We start from the raw sequence: 21,125 nt of genomic DNA, 5'->3' as shown, positions 1-21,125 counted from the left end.
CAATTATATCACCAGAATAAAGGTGTCAGATACCTACTTAATGAATTGCTAACACTGCATGCTCTCTCTGCCACTCTCTAACTTTGTGTTGAGCCGGTCACCAGCCCGCAGTTCACAAGAACAGCGCAGTGGCGAGTGGCGATGTCAAGAGGATGATGGTTCACGGTAACAGCTCACTGGCTGGACGCATGGCTACACTCGGACCTCGGAGGCACTGAATCACATTCAGACATCCGCCATCTTACCATCAACGAGCACTAGCATACAAAAAAATGCAGAGGCCTACACGTGTGACCTAATGGATACACATACACACAAGCACACACTGGTACACCATTACTCCAGAGCAAGGACAAAGAGATGACGCCCGTGGACCCTGGCAACGTCAAGGCAGATTATTGTTATCTATAGGTTGTCAGCATCACCGATGTAAAGGAGAGCAAAAACACAAGATGCTTTCACTCTTATATAATAGTAGCGCTGACACACACCGAGCTGTGGGCATGTGTTTATAAATGAAAGGGTTATGCAAGAGTCTGCTGTTGTCTCTTTCCCATTGCTCGACGTGGTGAGACTGGCTCTGATTTCAATGTCATGTAGGCACAAATAACTACCTACTCCGTGTCTTTACATTTTCTCTGGCGCGGCACTGAATGGAGGAGGAAGACTTTATTATGTAGTCATCCTATGAAACAGAATGTGTCCTTCACCGGTAAGACTTCTCTGACCTCTATCTGACCCCTACTCTGACAGCTTTGCAGTAAGATAAGCAAACAAAGATGAAATGGTTTCTGAGTTAGACTATAAAGAGCGGGCTTTTAATTCTTGCAGAGGGTTTAAGTGAATTTGGCGTTTCCTGCTAATCATCAAAGACAAAAAAAAAGGAGAGGCGGGCTTGCCTCCGCTTCCGAGAGGAGAGGCGGACACTCGCGGTCGCTGCTGGGCGTCTTTCCAGCACAAATCAGGCGAGCCTTGTTTTCGGGCCTCGTTGAAATCCAAAGCGGAGCTGGATCCTTGCTGTGAGCCGTAAATGAACAACCAAATATTGGCTCCTAATTGAGAGCAGCAGTTGTCTGTGTGCACAGGCACCCCTGCTGTGAAATTGTGGACAAACACACAGGGACGCTAAGAGGCTACTTCCCCTATTGCTCTCCCTCTCTTTTCTTAGTGCTTTCTGTAGTTCCCTCCAGCATCCCTTTATATCACAAGCCAAAGCCTTGCTCTTTTACTCTTTTTATTTCTAGCATTTTAGACAGCTTATTGTAAATAAACATGAAGGACAAGATAGGAGTGGGTTTGTTAACTGCAACATTCCTAGATATGAATTATGTGCTTGGAGCAAAAGCATTCTGTAGCTCTTATTTATTACTATCCCTTCACAATCTTTCCACGTCCTTCTTGCAATTCCTTGTGCTGCTACCTAGAAGGACTGAGAAGAAAAATAGGCGCTCATGAAAATCCTAATGAAAATCCCCCGTGTTGGTAATTGAATACTAACGCCCGAGTCCTGACGAGAGGGATTCAAGCTGCGGCCGGGATAAACGTGCCTTGCCTCCCATTTCTCCGCCTTCCATCAATCATCACAAATCGCCTCGACAACCAGGGGCATCGGCCGTTCCAGCTCAATAAGAACCCATCACAGCACAAAGATATTCAAAGAGAGAGAGAGACAGGGAAACACATAAAGAGAATATACTATATGTCAAGTCACCCATTACAGTGTAGTTTTGTGTAACTTTGCATATTCAAGTCTATTTCCAGTCTATTGAGGTCTGATGGCAGCATATAGAGCCTGAACAGAAACATAGCGACCTGCGAGGGCATCAACATTGCTTTTGCTAAAATAAAGAATATAAATACCCCAACCATGTATACACACACAAATATACCTGTAGTGACCTGTTCAGGGTGTAATGCGCCTCTCGCCCAATGTCAGCCGGAATTAGCTTTGGATCCCCCATGTCCCTCAAAGGACAAGTGGTAAGATAATGATCAGATGGTTGAGTTCTTCATTCAGTTTGTAGTAAACTGTCAAGATTCAAGGAAATTAGTAAGCTGTCACACCAATTTCTCTGGTTTCATTTTGTTTGGGCAGTGTATTATTGGTTCTGTGCCACATTTACTTACAGCCAAAACAAGTAAAATTATTTTGACACCTGGCTGACAATGGGCACATATGAAATACAGCTTGCAAGACAAATCTTTTCAAATGCTCATCAGAGCCTAAAGTGACAGAACATTCGTATGTACTCCGACACAGCAGCTGTGGTCTAAAACGTAGGCAGACGAGGGGTTGCGTCACAGATAAACTACAAATCAGGAGAACGGAGAGAACTGCAGGTGGTATGTTCGACTTGAGAAAGACTGAGGAGACAGAGATGAGGCTCAGTTCCTACAGTGGAGTCAGAGCAGCTCCGAGCTCAGACAGACTATTGAGGTTTTGCCCTGTTTGCATTGGCAGCGAACACAGTCAGACAAGTCGATATCAGAGATATCCTGTCAACTCATAGAGAGACCCCGACATTGCCCTCTGCTCCCCTGAGTGAAAGTGAGACAATGAGAGACTCAGAATGGCCAAAAAAGAAACATAAGGAAAAATAATGGAAGGATAAAAGGTAATGAGGCACAGCAAGAAAAAGTGCAATACAAAACTCCAATAAATCAGATTGTGGGGTTATACAGACGAGATGGCAAATGTTGACTTTTTAAGTGAACGCTCAAATTACGATGTTGTGTTTATCGTAGGTAAATAAAGGGAATTTAAAATGTGCTTGTTTAAAAAAAACAAAAAAACTACTAAAACAGGTTTTAACAAATAATATCTGCTGTCGCATCCCTGGAATGTTAAAGAAGAATAAGCACTGTACTCGTATTGAAAAATTAGTTTAGAGACACAAACAAGGATGGATAGATATAGGGACAAAGAGGGGGAAGGGGGTGGTGTAGGCAGTGGCAGGAAGACACAAGGAACAGTGTAGTCAAACCCAGTAACTAAGCCCTGGTGTCCCCCTGTCAGGCCAGTTCGGACCTCGGACAGAAGCCGTATTATAGAGCAGTGGCTCTGGCCAAGTGGAAGAACAATAGCTTCTGTGTGCCGGAGCCTCTGGAGCATCTTAACTGCTGGGAGATAGGAGGTCTGTCTGCGGCTGCACTAAATGGCATGTAAAGGGGCGTGGCAATTTTACTCACACATAAATTTCAGCTCCCTGCCTTTCCCAGAATCCCTGACCCATCTCCTTGCCACCACCTCCTCGTGCCAGGCAGCCATCACTCTCTATTTTACTCTCATCTCTTCTTTTCTTCCTCTCACTACACACTCTCATTATGGACTGTGTTATTCTGTCTCCTGCTATCATCCATCGCCACCTCAGTGGAGAAAGGCAAAAGAGAGCTACTGACAGGGAGATATTCTTCTTGTTAGCATGAGAAAGCCAGAAACTGGCAGAAGATCAGAGCAACGTCAACAAATAAGAGAGGTCCAAAAGCCTCGGTAGGAGCCATGCCAAAGCTCTTCTATCACGAGGGCCTCTGAAACACAGGGAAAAGAGAACTGAAAAACTGTGCAGGAATGTCATCCCTCTCAGCAAAGAGTTCACAAACAGCAACACATAAAAACATGGGGATACGGTTTGTTCTATTCTGGCACTACACCTGTAGATGAGACCCTTCAGTGAGAACTGAAAATCCATGCGTCAAAGAGCAGGTTATGTAGCTAGAGCCTTGTACTCTCCTACTTTCCACCTGTGCTTTAATGTTTTTCTGCAAGCTCGAAGAAACACCACACATTCTAAGAAAAGCTCAGGAGCAAACGCGACTGCCAAAGAACTTGCCTGAAACACGGACTGGAGCCACAACAGGCAAACTTCAGCACATGTACTCTCCGAACTGGAGCATGGCTACACTCACTGGTTCAGTAAGTGTCATTTCAATGGCCGAGACACAGCAGTACGTCTTGAAGCCATCTTTAAAATCTGCACTGTTGTGAAACTCATCCTATAGCTCCCACTCAGTCATGTGATAGTGTGGATGCCTCTGCTGCGGAGTGATCATTTTCACAGCTGCAAGGGGTCAGAGCTGCTTTCACATGCATTAAGTACCCTGAATGTATTTTCTGAGAGATGTTCCAATGGTATTTTCCCTTAATGATACATGAACTATGCATATACACCGATACCAAGTACCAATCCGATACCAGTGCATGGAAGAAAGTAACAATTTGTATAATGTATTTTAACAGCTGTATGCTACGACCCCCGGTATGGAAGTGATGAGTGCCATCATTGTTGTATGGCCTGGCACACGTTGCTGTTTTACTGGTGGGACTTTCCGGTGTGGAATATTGCCAAATTGCAGGCATGTTAGCTATTTCTGGCTAATGCTACACTGCCGTACAGTGCAACAGATGTCTTGGAGCGGAGAGGAAGAAGAAGTAATGATTTATGTGAGAAGAAAATTGCAGTTTTATCTAGGTTGAACTAATGTACTTTAAAGATTGGATTGGTGAAAAGATATGCGTACTCGTTGATGCCAGTATTTTCAGCAGTAATGTAGGTATTTCCGAAGCTTGTATCGGGATTGGGGACATCTGTCTCTTTTCTTTGGACATGTCTTTGAGCTGACCTGAGGAAGGTGAACTTTAAATGTCATTAAATACCAAAATAAATATGTAATATAACTAGATTTTTTACATCTGCTGTGCATTATCACTACATTTGAAAGTAATTTTAATACATCACAAGGAAAAACTGGCCCCACTAATCTGCTGTCAAACGCAGCGTACGCAGACTTTTTATCAATGGCTCTGCAGCTGCTGTTTCCAAAGGTAATTCATTCATCACCAACCACTGATGGGAACACACATCTTCAGCACAGACTGCTCCTTAGCCACCACTGTATTTCAAACAGAGCAGCATCCAGTGACTGCCTCTGATTCTCCCTCTATCCTTTTAAATAGACAGGACGCAGGAAATATGGCTTGTCTGATGTGAGCCACACAGCACCACATGAGGTGGGCATCATGTAAGGACATCTCAAAGCTGTCCCCCACTATACAAGCAGGATCCCAGCCACTGGAGGACACCGCTCCTTGTGCCCACTTCTTCCTTGGCTGCTGCACTGGAAGTAGTACAAAGAAGGTTTCAAATTTCGCAAAGCATGATTTTGACTGGGCTGAGAGGGCTACCATCCCCCCATGACTGCAAACCCAAGCTGGCTGAAATAGACCCCAGCCCCTATATCCTCCTCTCTCTCTCTCCTGAAGCCAGTCAATGCATCCTTAGTGGGTGGAAAAAATAAAACCATGCATTGCCTATGTCAGCACAACCACGACCTCAAACTCTTCAATTCACTTAAGAATGAATGCATTAGAGGTAATGTACGACATGTGGCTTTATTTTTTAATGCAATTTCAGGGGCATTGCAAATATTTGCTCTCCGGTTTCTCACCAACACGATGCCCCCCCCTCTCGGTCTGCATATGTCAAGACGCTGCTGCAGCTGCAGCTCATGCAGATGTGCAGCTCTGCAGTTTATCGACACTTCACAGCAGCCACATTACACATTTATTCACTCGTTAATGAAACCTGGTAGTGGTGCTCACGTGGTTTGGGGCCACTTCAGGCTCCTGTAGAAACACCACATTAGTCACCTGTGCACCGGGTTAGTCCCAGGCAGGCAGCGATGGCCAGGCAGGGTAGAATTACCAGCAGCGTTTATACCGGTGGAGTCGAAAGCTACAAACATGGTGACTCCGGTTCAATGAGGCTGTTCTCGCTGATGCTGTGGTGGTAAGATGCAGTGAGGTTATGAGCTAACGTCCCCAAAGTCACATTTCAAGTTGATATCAAATGTGACCCCAGGAACAAAATGTTCGCGTATATTTAATTTGTCTTTTACCTGATATGTTTGTTAAAAAATTATTCCTCTTTACTGTCCGTCCATCCTCACTGAGCCGCAGCGCATGCCCCCGTATCCAAGGCTTTAAATCCCCGGCTCAGCTCCATGTTTGTTCGGCTCGCTGACATCAGATGAAGTCTTGCTGCTGGAAGAGGAGAGCGACCCGGGGACTCGCTGTGTCCGAGGGGGGGGGCTTCGGGGAATCGAGGGGGGAATCCGGCGTTAAATCCGCTCCGAGGAAGCAAAGAGCGGGTTGGGAAGGAAAAAGGAAACCGCGTCAAATTCACCCACGGGCAACGTGCACGCTGTTTTCGACGTGAAGAACGCGAAGCGATGTCACTTCGTGGGGAGATGTCCCCCGTAGTGCTGTGATAATGGTACGTGCCACTCTATTGTTGGTGTGTTGACTCGTGATCTGAGACCGATGTCCAATCGATCCCAGGGAAGGACCTTCGATTCGATCATGTCGATCAAGAGGAGTCGATCTGGGTATAGCACATTTACTACAGAGCACATCCCTGAGTCCCTGCCACAAACAAGGGGAAATAATAAAAAAAACAACACGACATAATACAGTGCTGTTTTGTAAAATCATTGAAGTACGATATTTGCCGAAAGTTAGAAAGTGGTGAAAATGTACGTATTTAGGGCCCGAGCACTGATCAAAGGTCAGATGAGACCCTATTGAAATTGGAAGGATTATTTATTTATTATTATTATTATTCAGGCAAATGAATTGGCTTTTTGAGGGATTTAACATGCTCAAATTCTTACCAAAATTTGCAGAAAGTTAGAAAGTGGTTAAAATTTACGTATTCTGAAGGAATTTTCAATGGGCGTCGCAAAATGGCTCAACGGTGCCCCCCGAGACCCCCGAGACTCCTGGGACGTGTTCACATTGACCGGTCTTCACAAAAATCATGACTGTATCATGACCAGACAAACAAAAAAGTCTTTAGGTGCAATCTGGTTTTATTTTTTTTTAATTAATACATTTTTTAAATTTTGTTTAATTTAAAAAATATATTTTATTTCCCTCCTGCGCAGAAGCGGACCGCGCCCCTGCGCAGGATTTAATTTGATTTTAATTAATTTTTTTATTGAGTCAATAGTCAACTTTATTTTCAATTCTGCCAAAATGTTCAAGACATGGATGCGATTTAAATGCAGTTTAAATATTTAAATACGCAACATATAAAGAATTCAACGCAACAAGCAACTAATCAAGTGACATAAGTACACAAACTTGTGAGTAATTTTAAGGCACAGTGTGGATAGGATTCAAGTATAGAGCAACCGGAGTACTGCAGAAATGGATTGAGTAATAAATACATCATGAACAGTAAAGCATTCTTTTTTTAGTTTCTTATTTTAATACAATTGTTGTTTCATCATCTTGTGAACCGCTTGATAACTGTATTATTATTATTAGCAGTAGTAGTAGAAGAAGAAGTAGTATGCATCAAAATAAAAAATCATTCTTTGAAAAATGTATATAGTATAGAAACTATTTAATTCCGCGCATTCCAATGAGATGTATCCAAATATATTATTTTATTCCATCAAGTTTCAAATTCAATTCATTATTAACAAAAGCATAAAATTGTAGATGCTGATTAGTATAATAATAATGTAGCAGATACTGAGACATCAATAGTATTGTTATTATATTATTGGATTTAGATCACTTAAGGTAATTATTAACATTTCATTCTAATTTTCTTTTCTTTACTACATTATGTCTAATTTTATTTTATTTTATTATAGACGTCGGCCAATCATTACACAATTCTGCTGTTGTAAGGTAAACAAAAATACAATTAAATTGAAATTGAAACTAGATAAATAGAACAAATATTTTATAATATGTTATTTGGGAATTGTGTGGTTCTGTTTGGCCACACCGTTTAAATCATTATTTTTTATTTTCTTCATTTTATTTTGTTAACCCATAACGGAAGTCCCACACTCCCGCTTCCGTCGAATTCACAACATCCAACATGTCTGCCGCCATAAGTTCCCTCGTTTCGTACGGCAGCGATTCGGACTCAGACAATGAGTCGGAATCGAAAACCGCAGCGGGGAAAGTGGACCCGACGGACCCGGACGCCATGGCCCATCTCAAGCCTCTTCAGTCCGAACCCACCATGACTCTGGCTCTTCTCAACTCCGCTCCCGAAGTCGCCGTGAAGGTAAGCTAACGTAGCTAGCTAGCGTTAGCTAACAGTACATGGAAATAGTAAACTGCTGGTCGCATTGTGCTTAGATATTGTGAACCTGCTGTTTCAGCAAATAAGATAAACATTTAACGAGTATTTGTTTATTGAGTAGCGAAAACAGTTGTGAGCCAAATATAAGCTGTAGCGGGAAACTTCTAGCTTGGAGCTAGTGAGGATGTTGTGTGTTAGCCTGTGAATCTATATCAAACAATAACTTGCTCATCGTTTAGAAAGAACAACAGTGGGTCATCAATATTGTCTCCGTGATAAGTTTTTGCTTTTACATTCACTATCGGATTCACCCATGAATCAATCTGCTGCTGCTTGTAAAACACAAAGTTAACGGATTGTCTATCTTCTTGTCAGGAGGGTGTGGAGACTGGAGTACACCTGGACCCTGCGCTGAAAGAAGTCAACTACAACCCGACATTTGAAACCCTGTTTGCACCAGAGGTAATGTATCACGGAGCTCAACCATCTCAAAAATATATGAGATACTGTATTAAGATACTAGATGAAATGATCGAAGTTTGATTACACGCCATTAAAACACAATCTTCTGTATCTCTGACCCATGAATCCTTTGATGCTTTGCCGTCAACAAACAACTCCACTCCTGCAGTGTCATTGGTCATAGATCCAAGGAATCTTAGATGTCTTGCAAAGGTGACATCTCTCTCTTATTGATTTTGTTTTTCTTTTATTCCTCGTAGTTCGGGCCAACGAATCCGTTCAAAAGTCAGCAGATGTCTGCCCCCAGGAACATGTTGTCTGGATTCGCAGAACCTGCTCACGTCAACAACTTCATGTTTGAGCAGCAAAGGAGGACATTCTCCACCTTTGGTAAGGAGACCATTTCTGACCTGTCATTGGTTTGATAGATGTGATTTGAAATATGCACCCTCTTTGAATTTTAATGACCTTTTTTATAACTCTCTCCACTTTGCTAATAGGTTATGCTCTAGATCCCTCTGTGGACACACACAATGTATCCACAACTAGCTACATCGGTGCAGTAGAGGACGCGGAGAAAAATAAAGGTAATGATTACAAGCAATTTGTCTACATCTAGCCACATACTTAAAACTATATTTTTGAATAAAGTATTATTTAAAAGAAGATCATAATTGTAATTTCTTGTTTGCTCCTCCTGAAGGCTTAACTGTGTTTGAGAGTGGACATACAAAATCTGAGAAAAGGAAAAAGGTCAAAGGCGGAGATGCAGGAGAGATTGACAACTTCCTTGGACCCTGGGCAAAATATGCCGATGAGAAGGATGCGGCCAAACCCACAGAGGTATTTTTTTATACCTATATATTGTTGCTGAGACTGCTACTTTTCACTCAATCAAGTAATTGATTGCACCTTAAATTGCTCAACCTGTGTTTGTGACTGTATCAAAGAACATAAATAATTTGTTGTTTATAACCTTGGTTGTGATTCATTTAATTTTACAGGAGGAGAAGAAAGAGCTGGATGAAATCTTGGCCAAGAGACAGAAGAGGGGAAAGAATGAGGAAGAATCTCCAGCAGAGGAGAAGACTATTCTCCATGGTACTGTTGCCCTCTCTAATTAAGACATTTGAACGGCTATGGCACTATGTGCTTTTAAAAACACTCATTTACAGATTTTGTCTTTTTGTTCTTCCTACAGTTAAAGACATGTATGATTACCAGGGCAGGTCCTACCTCCACGTTCCACAGGATGTGGGCATCAACCTGCGTTCTGCAGAAGTTCCAGACAAGTGTTATCTGCCTAAGAAACAGATTCATGTCTGGTCCGGACACACCAAGGTCAGGCACAATCATTTGTTTGTCTCTGTGAATGGTCCATTATCTCTCAGTTATAAAACCTTGCAGCTGTAAATATTCTCTACCCAAACTTTGCTGATAGGTTATAATACTGCAAAGATGGATACTAATGATTTGGACATGCAAAATATGAATTGTGTGTCTATGAGAAGAAATTCTATAATGCATTTGATTTTCCAAGGCTAACAAGATAACAGCCTTAGACGCACACATTGTCCCAGACATATCAGATATTATTCAGTCTCATTCAAAACACTGTCTTTTATAATTTAAATATTAAGGCAAACACTGGGTTATTCCAAGGAAGATCTGATTCATGCCTCAGATCTGCCAGTGTGCTCCAGGGAGAGAGAAATCACTCAAGTTTTAAATTGGCTCCTATCAGCTTTGTGCAGGAAGCTACTCCCCCTCAGCGTCTAGTTTAAAATACAAAGAGTTTGAAAAGCTAATAAACGGCCCACTTTGTCACCTTAGTTTTAAGAAAGTTTTGAAGAGTCGTCATCATTTTTGTGACTATGACAGAGGCAGAGTAGAAGGTGAACACACTCTATATACTCTGGTTTCATTGTGACTCAATTGATGTCTCTCCTGAAAACTGCTTTAACACCAGTTGTCTGGTCCATGTCAAAATAATGGCAATAAGGTTAAAATACACAGTATTTTGTGTGGACAATTTAGATCTAGTGCTGCTTTCCATCACAGTAAGCAATGATTTTAACCCTTTTAGCGTAGAACAATTATAAAACTACCGCAAAAGAAAAGATAATGACTTAAAAAATGTCTCACAAATACCGAAATGCTCATCAGTTGAAACTAGCATACTCATGATAAAAAGACTAATGTGATTCAATCTCTGAATATAATCCTTTTTCCAGGGTGTCAGTGGGATCCGACTATTTCCTAGCTCTGGCCATCTCCTGCTCTCCTCCTCCATGGACTGTAAGATCAAGGTAAATTCTCATTGAAGCTTATGAATGATTACGTAATACTTGTAATATGTGTTTGGTTATGGCTGATAACCATGTCACTTTATGAGCTCTAACGTTTTCTCATATTGTGCTTTTCTTGAGAAAAGATTAAAAGCTAATAATTACCATCACTTCAATCTATTGTACTCTACAAACTGCATTGTAGAAAACAGCTTTGTTTTTTATATTTAATGTGATACTATGTCTACAAATGATAAAAAATGTTGCCAGCTTGCACTTGCTGCAGTGATAAGAATTAATATAGTGATGGGCTCAGTGATGTCAAATCTATTTTCAGTTTTACCTCCTTCTCTCCACAGCTGTGGGAAGTGTACGGCGAGAGGAGGTGTATACGGACGTTTATTGGTGAGTAATTTGAGATCTCCGCTCATAATTCTATTTTTGGTGAATATTGACTATCCACTGTATAAAATGGTGACATAATATTGTATTATTTTGTATAAAACAGCATATGATTAGCAAACATGAAATCTGCTGGAGGGCTTGAAGGCAAACTGCATTTTAAGAAACGCAAACCTGGAACAGACCATGAGCTCAGCATTACTTAAATGCTGATGACATGTCTGCTGACCGTTGACAGAAAGTGAAGGCTTTTTTTCTTGTTGGGGTCTGGGGTGTAGGCTAATGCATGCAGGTCACTCTTACACTCTTCCAGAGACAGCACGCTGTCAGAATAGAGATTGTTTGCAGCCACGGTTCTGCTTGTCAGCTCCTTCACAGAATATGCATAATTCAGGAGCCCCGGGGCCGAGGGGAACGAGGGGCAGGGGAGAGCACTAGACACAGAGAGGAGCCGGTGCACAGGAAGAGAGGAGAACACAATTTAGGCGTGAACAACCTGAATAAAGATGGTTGTGTGTGTGTGGAGGGAAAGCGGCAGAGATGCAGCTGATGATTTTAATTGTTTTTCTGTCAGAGCGGCATTATAAGTCCAAAAAATACATTGTTGAGATTATTCTACTTACTATGTTTATTGATTTCTCAGAATATAATTCATGGATCTCGATGAAAAAAGATACATGATTAGGGGACTAATATTTTTGAGTTAGTGTATCTGTGTATTCCTGCATATACACGCACGCCATCAATGTTGTCTGTGATGGCAGCGTTTGCTTTGGTCTGTCAGCGAGCAGCGTTTCGAGCCAGCAGGCAGGCAGACACTTCCTCAGTGGGCCCTTTTATCGCTGGGGAAACAGCGCAATCCTGATAAAAAGCCAGCTTTAACAAGGGGGACCTCACGTCTCCCTGCCTGAGAAAAAGCCAAAAGGCTACGTACGTATATTGGGATTAGGACGAGAATAAAAGAAGGTGGAGAGCAGTTGGAAAGACTGAAGGACCATGTATTATTCTCACTCTCTCCAAGCTCATTTAGTGATTCTATTCCCCTCGTCTCCCACAGCCCTCTTCATCTGTCTCCCTCCACATCCTTTCTTTCCCATAACCAGATTTCACGTCCCCTCAAATGAATCGTGTATCAAAAGAAGGCTCCTGGAGGAGACTTTTGGAAATAAGACATATGAAGTGAATTTTCCCTGGAAAATATGTATGTATTTGCTTGTAATATGTGTGTGAATTTCCTCTGTGTGTTAGGCCACAGCAAAGCAGTACGAGACATTTGCTTCAACAACAGTGGGACCCAGTTCCTCAGTGCTGCCTATGACCGCTACCTGAAGCTGTGGGACACTGAAACAGGTACGCTGGTCCTCATTTTGCCCTTGACTTGGACTGTTTAACCGCACACATACTTTTCAAATCAAAGCCACTGACTCTTTACACCTGAATACCCTCACTAGAGCTTCTCAGATTTGCTGGCTGTTTTTTATTTTAGTGATAATGAACTGATTTTATTTTTGGATTGGATTGTGGGTCAGATAAAAGAAGTAAATTGCAGATGTCCCCTCTGGCTGAAGGAAATTGGGATGGCTGTTCATCGTATTTCATGGAAGAGCTAATTCATAAATCAAAGAAAATTCTGCAGATTAATTATTAATGAAAATAATTGTTCATCTTGGGCCCACCTGCCCATGGATAGTTGCATTAAAACAATGTAATATAAATTCTGTTTACATAGAGGTCAATGCAACATTAGCCCCAAAAGAACACCGTGTCTTCTCTCCCTTCTGATCATCTGACTCTATCCACCCCTCTCAACCCAAGACTGCCTGTCCAGCAGAGGGCAGAAAAGAGTTATATCCCCCACTTGTTGATAACAGGATCCTTTGTGTCAACATGTTTTCCAAGTACTTGAGCTAAGAGTTAATTATTTCCTGCAGCTACACATGAAAATAGATACAGAACTGGATGAGCAGAGGGAAAAGTTAACAGGGGGACCTGTAGCGTCGGTGAGATCAGGAACCCCTGAAGTTCACATACACACGCAGGGATCTTTTCTATTTTATTCCAGATTTGTCCCAGTTTCAGTTAAATCACTGAATACACTATAGAACTGATGTTGGTGAAGAGCTTTCATTCTAAATTTAAGGGTTTCCTAGGGTAGTCGTTTTAATTTCCTGTTCTCTCAGCTCCAACAGTGGTGGTAGCATCCGCCCCATGGGGATTCAGCTCTGCTGAATGAACACATTGTGTTACGCCTGAGCTGTTTCTGTCTGCGGGGACGGCCGCAGACTTTTAAACAACTTGAGTTTATGTTTCTGAAAAGCCACTGTGGATTATTCTGGAAAATTGACTTTCAATTTGCTTCCCTCCACAGGCAAGTGCATCTCCCCCTTCACCAACAAAAAGGTCCCGTACTGTGTTAAGTTCAACCCGGATGAGGAGAAGCAGAACCTTTTTGTGGCCGGCATGTCCGACAAGAAAATTGTTCAGGTAGAGTTGGTATTTTCTGCAGCTACAACCATCTCCCCATGTCTTCCCCAGTTGTACAGGTGTACACAGGGATTTATGTGTATACCTCCAGTGCTCATAGTAGCATGTAATACACACCTTACCTTCCAGTGCTCATGTGCGTAGTTGTGTGTGTGTGTGCACGCTTCGCTAGAGGTTCACAGGCTGTCTGGACTAGAGCAGGTCATGAATCACAGGCAGCATCAGGGTGGTCAAAAATATGTAGTGCTCAAGAATGAGTGTGAACAGCTGTCATCAAACAAGTTATTTTCTTCACTTCGTCAGGCATGAATGTATTAACCTCTGCTCTGTCTCTGATCCTTAACAGTGGGACATCAGAACGAAGGAGGTGGTTCAGGAGTACGATCGCCACCTTGGAGCCGTCAACACCATCACCTTTGTTGATGAGAATCGTCGGTTTGTCAGCACATCAGACGATAAAAGTCTCAGAGTGTGGGAGTGGTAAGTACAGACTACTTTAAAAAAAATGAACTCTGCTGCTTCATAATGTTTGCTACAATAATTCTAAGCGAGGCATATAGTCCCTAATAATGGAAGACTGTTTGAATTATGAACAGGAAGGGAAATGTATCTTTTGCTTTATCATGCAACAAAAGTTAAATTAGTAAAATTCAAAAGATAGTCAACAGCAGGACAGGTTGGTTCTTCCGCCTCATTTAGGTGCATCTTGGTGACAACAAGTCTCCTTGTGTTGTGTCTTTTCTGTGCAACAAGAAAAACCAAGGACAAACTATTAACATGCAAAACAGTATATCCTGTCCTGAACCTCTCATTAGACTCTCAAGAAGAGCAGACATCAACCCACCTCCAGACGACCCTGCACTGAACTGTTCACCCAGCTGTGCTGCTATATGAGTCACAGCCTCTGCCACAGTTTGTCTGCTTCACATGCATCTGTTACTCTGCTTGTTTACTTCGCCCCTGGAGTTAAACATTGTCTAGTGACAATGCCCCAACAATAACCCCTGTTTTGTAAATGAAAAGATGCGCTTGGATGACTGGCAGGTCAGATCGCGGAATTCTCCTTCCTGAAATTACAGAAACAAGACACGTACACGTTTTTAATGAGCTCATTTATTTATTGAAATTGTCTTCGCATGTAGCCAATCAGGAGAGACCACAGGGCAGCCTGCGGATTGGCCAGTGGTCCTGTGGTGATAAACAAATGTCTGTATTCTTTGCTCTGAGGTGATAAATATTTAAAGAGCAGCTGATAAAGGAAGCCTCCTGTGGATTTAGGAGGATAAACAACTTCCTAGCTCTCTTGTTTTTTTACTGCGTAATAAGAAAAATGGCGATTAGCTGCTAAAAGGGTTCACACAAGCTTCATGTCATAAGGATGAAGGGCATAATAAAATATCAACAAAAATGTGGAGCAATTTGGTAACATATCCCATGACTCCACTTTCTATACTTGTCTAAGAGGGGGGGGGGGGTCCCATGGGCCTTTGTAGTGCAGCGTGGGAGCGAGCATGCGAGTGGTATGTTGGGCTGAAGAGTGGCTTTACTGTGCTTCTTTCTCCCACGGATGCCACCTGGCTCTTAGCTCTTCCTTTTCCTCCTTCCTCTTGGAGCCATTCCCCTCTTTTGAGAGCGGTTACATACCATCATTAGACTGAATTCCCCAGAACAGTCTCGCATCATGGGAGTCGAAGCCAAGGCTGGCAGAGACGGGCAGGGTGAGAGGAAAATGCCAGATGGTGAGAAAAACCTTGTGAGGCAGCAAATTTACGTCATTCGAATCACAGTGCGAAATGCCCACATGTAATTCAAATTCTATCCTTGTTCTTACACACATATTCATGAGGATTTTGGGGAGGCTACTTAGCTGCAGCAGAGGTTTGTCACAAGGGAGCGTAGAATCCGCAGTACACACTGGAGGAGGATTAGATGTCATTAAGAGAACAATGAAACTGGGTTGGACACAGAATGAAGGACATTGTCGGAATCACAAACGGTGAAAAGTGAACGGCTTCGACATCCAAGAAAATTGCATTTTCTGTCACACAACATTCACACACTTGACAGAGCAGTCAGGGACATGTAGGGATTCAGTATCTTGTTCAAGTAAAACTCTGAGTGCTGAATGGAGGAGCAGTGCATCAAACCAACGGCCTTCCGGTTAGTGAGCACTCTAGACCCACAGCTGCCCGGAAGGTACACAGAAGTTTAGTCAAACCAGATTACGAATATGAATATTTGACAATTTAACCCTGACTATTGAGCTGCAAGATTTTGAGTTGGGTTCACCTGGACATTTAGGGCAACAGTGACATTCACATGAAGAAAATAAACAAGCAAGTTCTCCCTCTGAGCTCTTGTATGGTAACTACACTGGGAACGTATTAAGTTGCTGTGAAATGTAAATCCACCATTTCTAACCGGAGGGCAGAATTAACATTTTCTCCAAGCCTGATCAGGCAGCTGCCTTCATCTCACTTAGTCTTACCCATGGGTCAAGGTCCGCAGCTGTTCTGCCTGACAAACTGGACCTCATAAGTAATAAATATACAAAAATCCTGTTTCTGTTTGAGCCATTGTCCCTGAGCTTGATCGACGTGAAACGCAACAAACAGTAAATCATCTATGATTCATGAGTATCTCTTGTGTGTAGACTGATTGTCATATTTTTCTCCCTTTCATCCCCTCACAATGTTTTCCAGTTCAGAACAGGGAATCCAATGGCTTTGTTATCTTGTCAGAGTTTAGCTTGTCTCCAGACATTGGCTCTGACAAACCCAAGGGGCCCTTTTAATGTCTGACAGTCTACGCACACATGAATCCGAGTGTGTTTTATCTGTCTGAGGGACTGCATTTCTCATTTCTCTGTAGTTCTTCGAAGTCCATTTTTGGTCTTACTCCCTTCACTCGACTCCAGCTGTTACTTCTCAGTGAAAGAAACAGACCGGGCTTTAGTTTAAGCAGAGAGCAAGATGTGTTGACGGCTGTTGCTCTTTTGCTCTTACTTGAAAGGATCCCACACACACTTAAGAAAGAAAGACCCATTTTGTTTGCAGCAAGTTCTGGAAGGTCAGCAGGAAAGAAAACGCAAATTGCCACGCTGTCATCCTGGCAGACACACACACACACAAACACACACACACACACACACACTTATGCTGAACTGTTAGTTTGAATAATCTTCTACAGACAATTTAAGATTAAATAGCCAAGTTCCCTCTCCGTCCCAAAGCAGGGAGACAAAACAGATTAATGAATAATTGGTTGCCTGCACAGTCGGTGGTGCAGCATCAAACACTTACTGGCAATGCAGTAGCTGTAAAATCGGCACCACCTGATCTTTCACGTTAGCCGTCCTCTCTTCAGAACCAAGCGTGTAGACAGCTGCAGTGTGAAACAAGCTACAGCTCTTTGAATGTTGTGATTTTTTTTCCTTCAGGGTCCTGCTCGGGTTGTTCTCTCATCCAGTGTTTAACCTGTTTTCTAAAGTAATCTCTGTGCTTTGTGCCTTTTTCAGGGACATCCCTGTGGACTTCAAGTACATTGCTGAGCCCAGTATGCACTCCATGCCAGCTGTGACTCTCTCTCCCAATGGTGAGTAGACAAACTGTGGCAAAACACACACACACACACACACACAGTGCAGAGATCTCTAGGGAGAATAAACCTATATTGCCAGATTGAAGCTGCTGGCCATTGCTCAGCAGAACTAAAACAAGGGGCAGACTGAGTTCAGCTAATTAAAGGTATGAGGAGAAAACATCCAGAGCCTGTCACTGGATCAGGAGCGGGCCCAATTAGGAACTATAGACGAACAGGCGTACTCAAATACATACATATAGGACATGAATGACCTGATCTTTCCAATCCTCTGTTTGCTTGGGGTGCACCAGCTGTCACAGAGCGCTGTTCAAACACTCCATGCTGGGGTGGAGGCGAGGGAGTGAACTGCAGAGCACACAGCAGCCAGCAGTTTCAATTAACGACAAGTCGGTGCGCATCGAAGAGGGATGAGGGGAAACTGAAGTGGATAAACGTGGGGATTTAAGATCTCTGTGGCTTTTATGGATTTCCATCAGTTGGATTCCAGAAAGGTATGAAATCTGAAGGGCGGGGGCTTGGAAATCCTTTCACCAGTTGAGTCAGGTGAGCAAGAGGAACAAGCTTTTACTGAAAGAAGTCTCTGATCCTTTCTAAATAATAACAGTTGCTTGACACAATGCTTTGAGGTTCGTTGGTTATATTCCTGAAAGTTAACATCTATTTTCACGATTCAGACGAGAGGGTCTACTGCCTTTACAGATATCATTTGTAGATACAAGGAACAATGTGAGGCAGCGGACAATAATTTGATAATGGAAGAGTTTGATGTTGGAATTACACTTGTGCTGAGAGTTGAATGAGAAAATCAATACAACTGTCATAAAGCCTGGATTCAGGGGGAAAGTGCCAGACGCATCAAATCCTGTGAGAGGGGATGTAACAGGACAGACACACACACACACTGCTCAACAACACCAGAGCGCTTTCTCATACCACATTAATAATTTCCAGCATGTTTCCTTTTAAGAAGTGCACTGAGTCATGTAATGCTTTGACACTGCAGCGCTGCCTCTTATCACTGTGTGGTGACTTGGAGACCGCAGCGTTGTCAGGAGCTGTAACGCTCTGTAAAGTAGATCTTAACCGAGCAGTCACTGATGGAAAACCTCTTTTCTTTTTTCACTACAACGCCCTAATCTTCCCAATTTAACAATGGCAGAATGATGAGTTCATAACCCTTCAGAGCGTTGTCCACTCAAAAGCAAATGGCCACGTTTTGATGCCTTTGCCCCAGGGAACGGCTAGTGGCCAGAGGCATTTTAAGTGTGTGCTTCTGTTCCATTCTTGTAAGTTATATGTTCATAGAACTTCAAATTACTACAAATCTCTTGTGAGCTCATCTCAAGAACCCAATGAGGAAATGGATTAAAACTTGGTTCAAACATTCACTCTGAGTTAAAGATCGGTGGTGTCACCCTGCCAGGTTTAGCACATACTTACACATCATGCATCTTATTACCACATCAGTGCTTGTGCAATATTAACAGGGGTTTTGTGTAGCAGTGTGCTATCATGTTTTTTGTCTGTTTTTCTCTGCAGGTAAATGGCTAGCGTGCCAGTCCATGGACAACCAGATTCTTATCTTCGGAGCCCAGAACCGCTTCAGACTGAACAAGAAAAAGGTCTTCAAGGGCCACATGGTCGCCGGCTACGCCTGCCAAGTCGACTTCTCCCCAGACATGAGGTAAACATTTTGTCACTCAATCATTTTAAAATATCATTATGAGGAAATTAAAACAAACGGCAAGAATCATTTTATTCCAGGTTATGACAAATAGACAGTTAGGCTTCAAAACAGCTTAATACAGATGCTTCTGCTCGCCTCTAAAACCCTTTACATGTTAAAGAGCTGTGCAGAACAGTCTCTTCGCATTATCTAGTGTATAAGTTCCAAAAGGAGAGATAAGTAGGACAGGTCAGCTTCCTAATTTTAGCCAAAATACCCATTAGGACCTTTTTTCTCCCCCGCTTCTCACCCACCACCACCCACATGTGTGAACTGGTGTCCTCACTTCCTCTCAGTAGCCATGGCAACACGGCAACTCTTGGCCAGTCTAGATACCCAAAATTCTAAAACTCCCACCTTTTGGCAGGTGAAGTGGAGATAGAAGTCCTTTTTTTAAGAGAACCACTCATGTTCCTTTCCTTTCTACCAGCTACGTGGTCTCGGGAGATGCGGATGGAAAGCTGAACATCTGGGATTGGAAGACCACCAAGCTTTACCAAAGGATCAAGGCTCACGACAAGGTCTGCATCAGCGCCCTGTGGCATCCACACGAAACCTCCAAGGTCATCACCTGCGGCTGGGACGGACAAATCAAACTCTGGGACTAGAAACTGCTCTGGGTGGGATGTGAGGGGTTAAACTGAACTTTTTTTACTTTAGACACAGAAAGGGTTTGTTTGTCCCATGGGGTTTGTTAACATTTTCCGGTGAATGCCACAGGACTGGTATCCAGTCTAATTGTTGCAGTGTTTATTGTATCCCATAAGAGCTCAAATGTGTAAACTCATGTAATGTATCTGTACAAAGATGAACACAAACATACTTTTAAAGGTTGTTTCTGCTACAACAAACACATTTGAGGGCTACATTTGCTTTTTTTGTTTTTTTTCAGTAAATGTTTTCAGTTTAATCGGGAATGTTCTGTTTTAATTTTTAGTTTGTAATCCTTGATAAAAACATTTGTTTTTAATTGTCTGACCATCCCTTTGTGGAAATAAACATTCTGTGAAATATTCTTCTTAAAACTACATGTATTTTTTGGCATTGGATCATGGGAGTTGGAGTCCCCACTACCATCACAGATAGCTATCCAACTGACACATCTTGGGTGCAAATCCAATTCACAGATGAGTTTATTTATTTAAGTTTTATTCACGTCGTGCAGAAGGGGGCAATAACTAATCAAGATCATATATGAAACAGAAAAAAACACCACCAAAATCAAATATCTGGTTACCTTGAATAAAATGGAGGATGTCTATTGGTTTTAACATTGGAGCATTTTGGATAATGAGTTGCAAAAGTCAACAAAACATATAACGTAGTTGTTTTTAGACATTTTAATGAAGACTTCTTGCATATCAAAACTTTTAAAACAGAATATAGTTTAACACAAAATCCTAAAAAAGACAAACCAAACAATTTTGTTTCCTCGTTTAATTAAGCTATATTCAAGTATTTGCTTAAGTTACATAAGTTGTGTAAGTTTATGATTTTTGTTTAGTGTTTAATTTGTTGGCATAATTTAGTTATAGTTTTTTTGGTAAAGGCCAATTAAACTTCAGAAGAAGATATAAACACCTGAATCCTTTCCCTGATTCGCAAACAATAAATGGTGATTGGAGTGTTTTCATTCTGTCACACTTCCTCATTCAAATATACAATACACTGTGTACATGAGACTTTAATCATGCAGTTTTTCATAAAATTCTCGTGTTCTGTGATCCAGACATAGTCTAACAAGTTCATCCGCAGGGAAGTGTCCAGACACTTATCTTCTGCCTCCAGAGCAGATCCCTTCTTCCCTCCTCTTTTAACATAAAGTGTCTGAATTAATCCACTGTTCTGCTGGCTGCTGTCTCTTGGGTCTGTGAAGACTTACATCATCCAAAAAGGCCATTGGCCATATCCAGATAGGACCAAACTGCCATGGCTGGGTGTGACTCAGAGGCTGACCTGCAGCCAACAACACAGCCACGATGAGGTAGAACACAGAGACGCCTCTGCAGGCAATTACTCTGCCCCTCTACACGACTGAGGTCATTACAGGCCAGG

At 42.3% G+C, this 21,125-nt stretch overlaps 2 protein-coding genes across 2 annotated transcripts in view; one reads left to right on the top strand and one right to left on the bottom strand.

Annotated features, from left to right (window-relative positions):
• wasf1 (WASP family member 1) overlaps positions 1 to 5,957 on the bottom strand; it is a 47,931-nt gene extending 41,974 nt beyond the window's left edge. The window contains exon 1 of the mRNA XM_061091630.1: positions 5,896 to 5,957. The gene's annotated coding sequence lies outside the window, so the exon portion shown is untranslated. The remainder of the gene's footprint in view (positions 1 to 5,895) is intronic.
• Positions 5,958 to 7,895: 1,938 nt separating this feature from the next.
• On the top strand, positions 7,896 to 20,085 carry cdc40 (cell division cycle 40 homolog (S. cerevisiae)). Its single transcript, XM_061091529.1, has 15 exons — positions 7,896 to 8,087; positions 8,481 to 8,567; positions 8,828 to 8,957; positions 9,068 to 9,154; positions 9,271 to 9,410; positions 9,572 to 9,668; positions 9,769 to 9,908; positions 10,802 to 10,876; positions 11,215 to 11,260; positions 12,506 to 12,607; positions 13,626 to 13,741; positions 14,088 to 14,221; positions 17,259 to 17,335; positions 18,884 to 19,028; positions 19,501 to 20,085. The coding sequence occupies exons 1-15, from the start codon at positions 7,896 to 7,898 to the stop codon at positions 19,676 to 19,678; spliced, it is 1,746 nt and encodes a 581-aa protein (XP_060947512.1). The 3' UTR covers positions 19,679 to 20,085.
• Positions 20,086 to 21,125: the final 1,040 nt, after the last annotated feature.

This window comes from Limanda limanda, chromosome 18 (genome assembly GCF_963576545.1).
Source record: "Limanda limanda chromosome 18, fLimLim1.1, whole genome shotgun sequence".
NCBI lineage: Eukaryota > Metazoa > Chordata > Actinopteri > Pleuronectiformes > Pleuronectidae > Limanda > Limanda limanda.
The sequence above is the reverse complement of the archived record's forward strand: the minus strand, read 5'-3'. Positions and strand labels throughout refer to the sequence as shown.

What these genes read in the sequence shown, in the direction of transcription:
- cdc40 (XM_061091529.1), top strand. Translation starts at nt 7,896, where the DNA reads ATGTCTGCCGCCATAAGTTCCCTCGTTTCGTACGGCAGCGATTCGGAC. An exon ending in CTCCCGAAGTCGCCGTGAAG is followed by an intron (nt 8,088 to 8,480) that starts GTAAGCTAACGT and finishes TCTTCTTGTCAG; the next exon opens with GAGGGTGTGGAGACTGGAGT. An exon ending in CCGACAAGAAAATTGTTCAG is followed by an intron (nt 13,742 to 14,087) that starts GTAGAGTTGGTA and finishes GATCCTTAACAG; the next exon opens with TGGGACATCAGAACGAAGGA.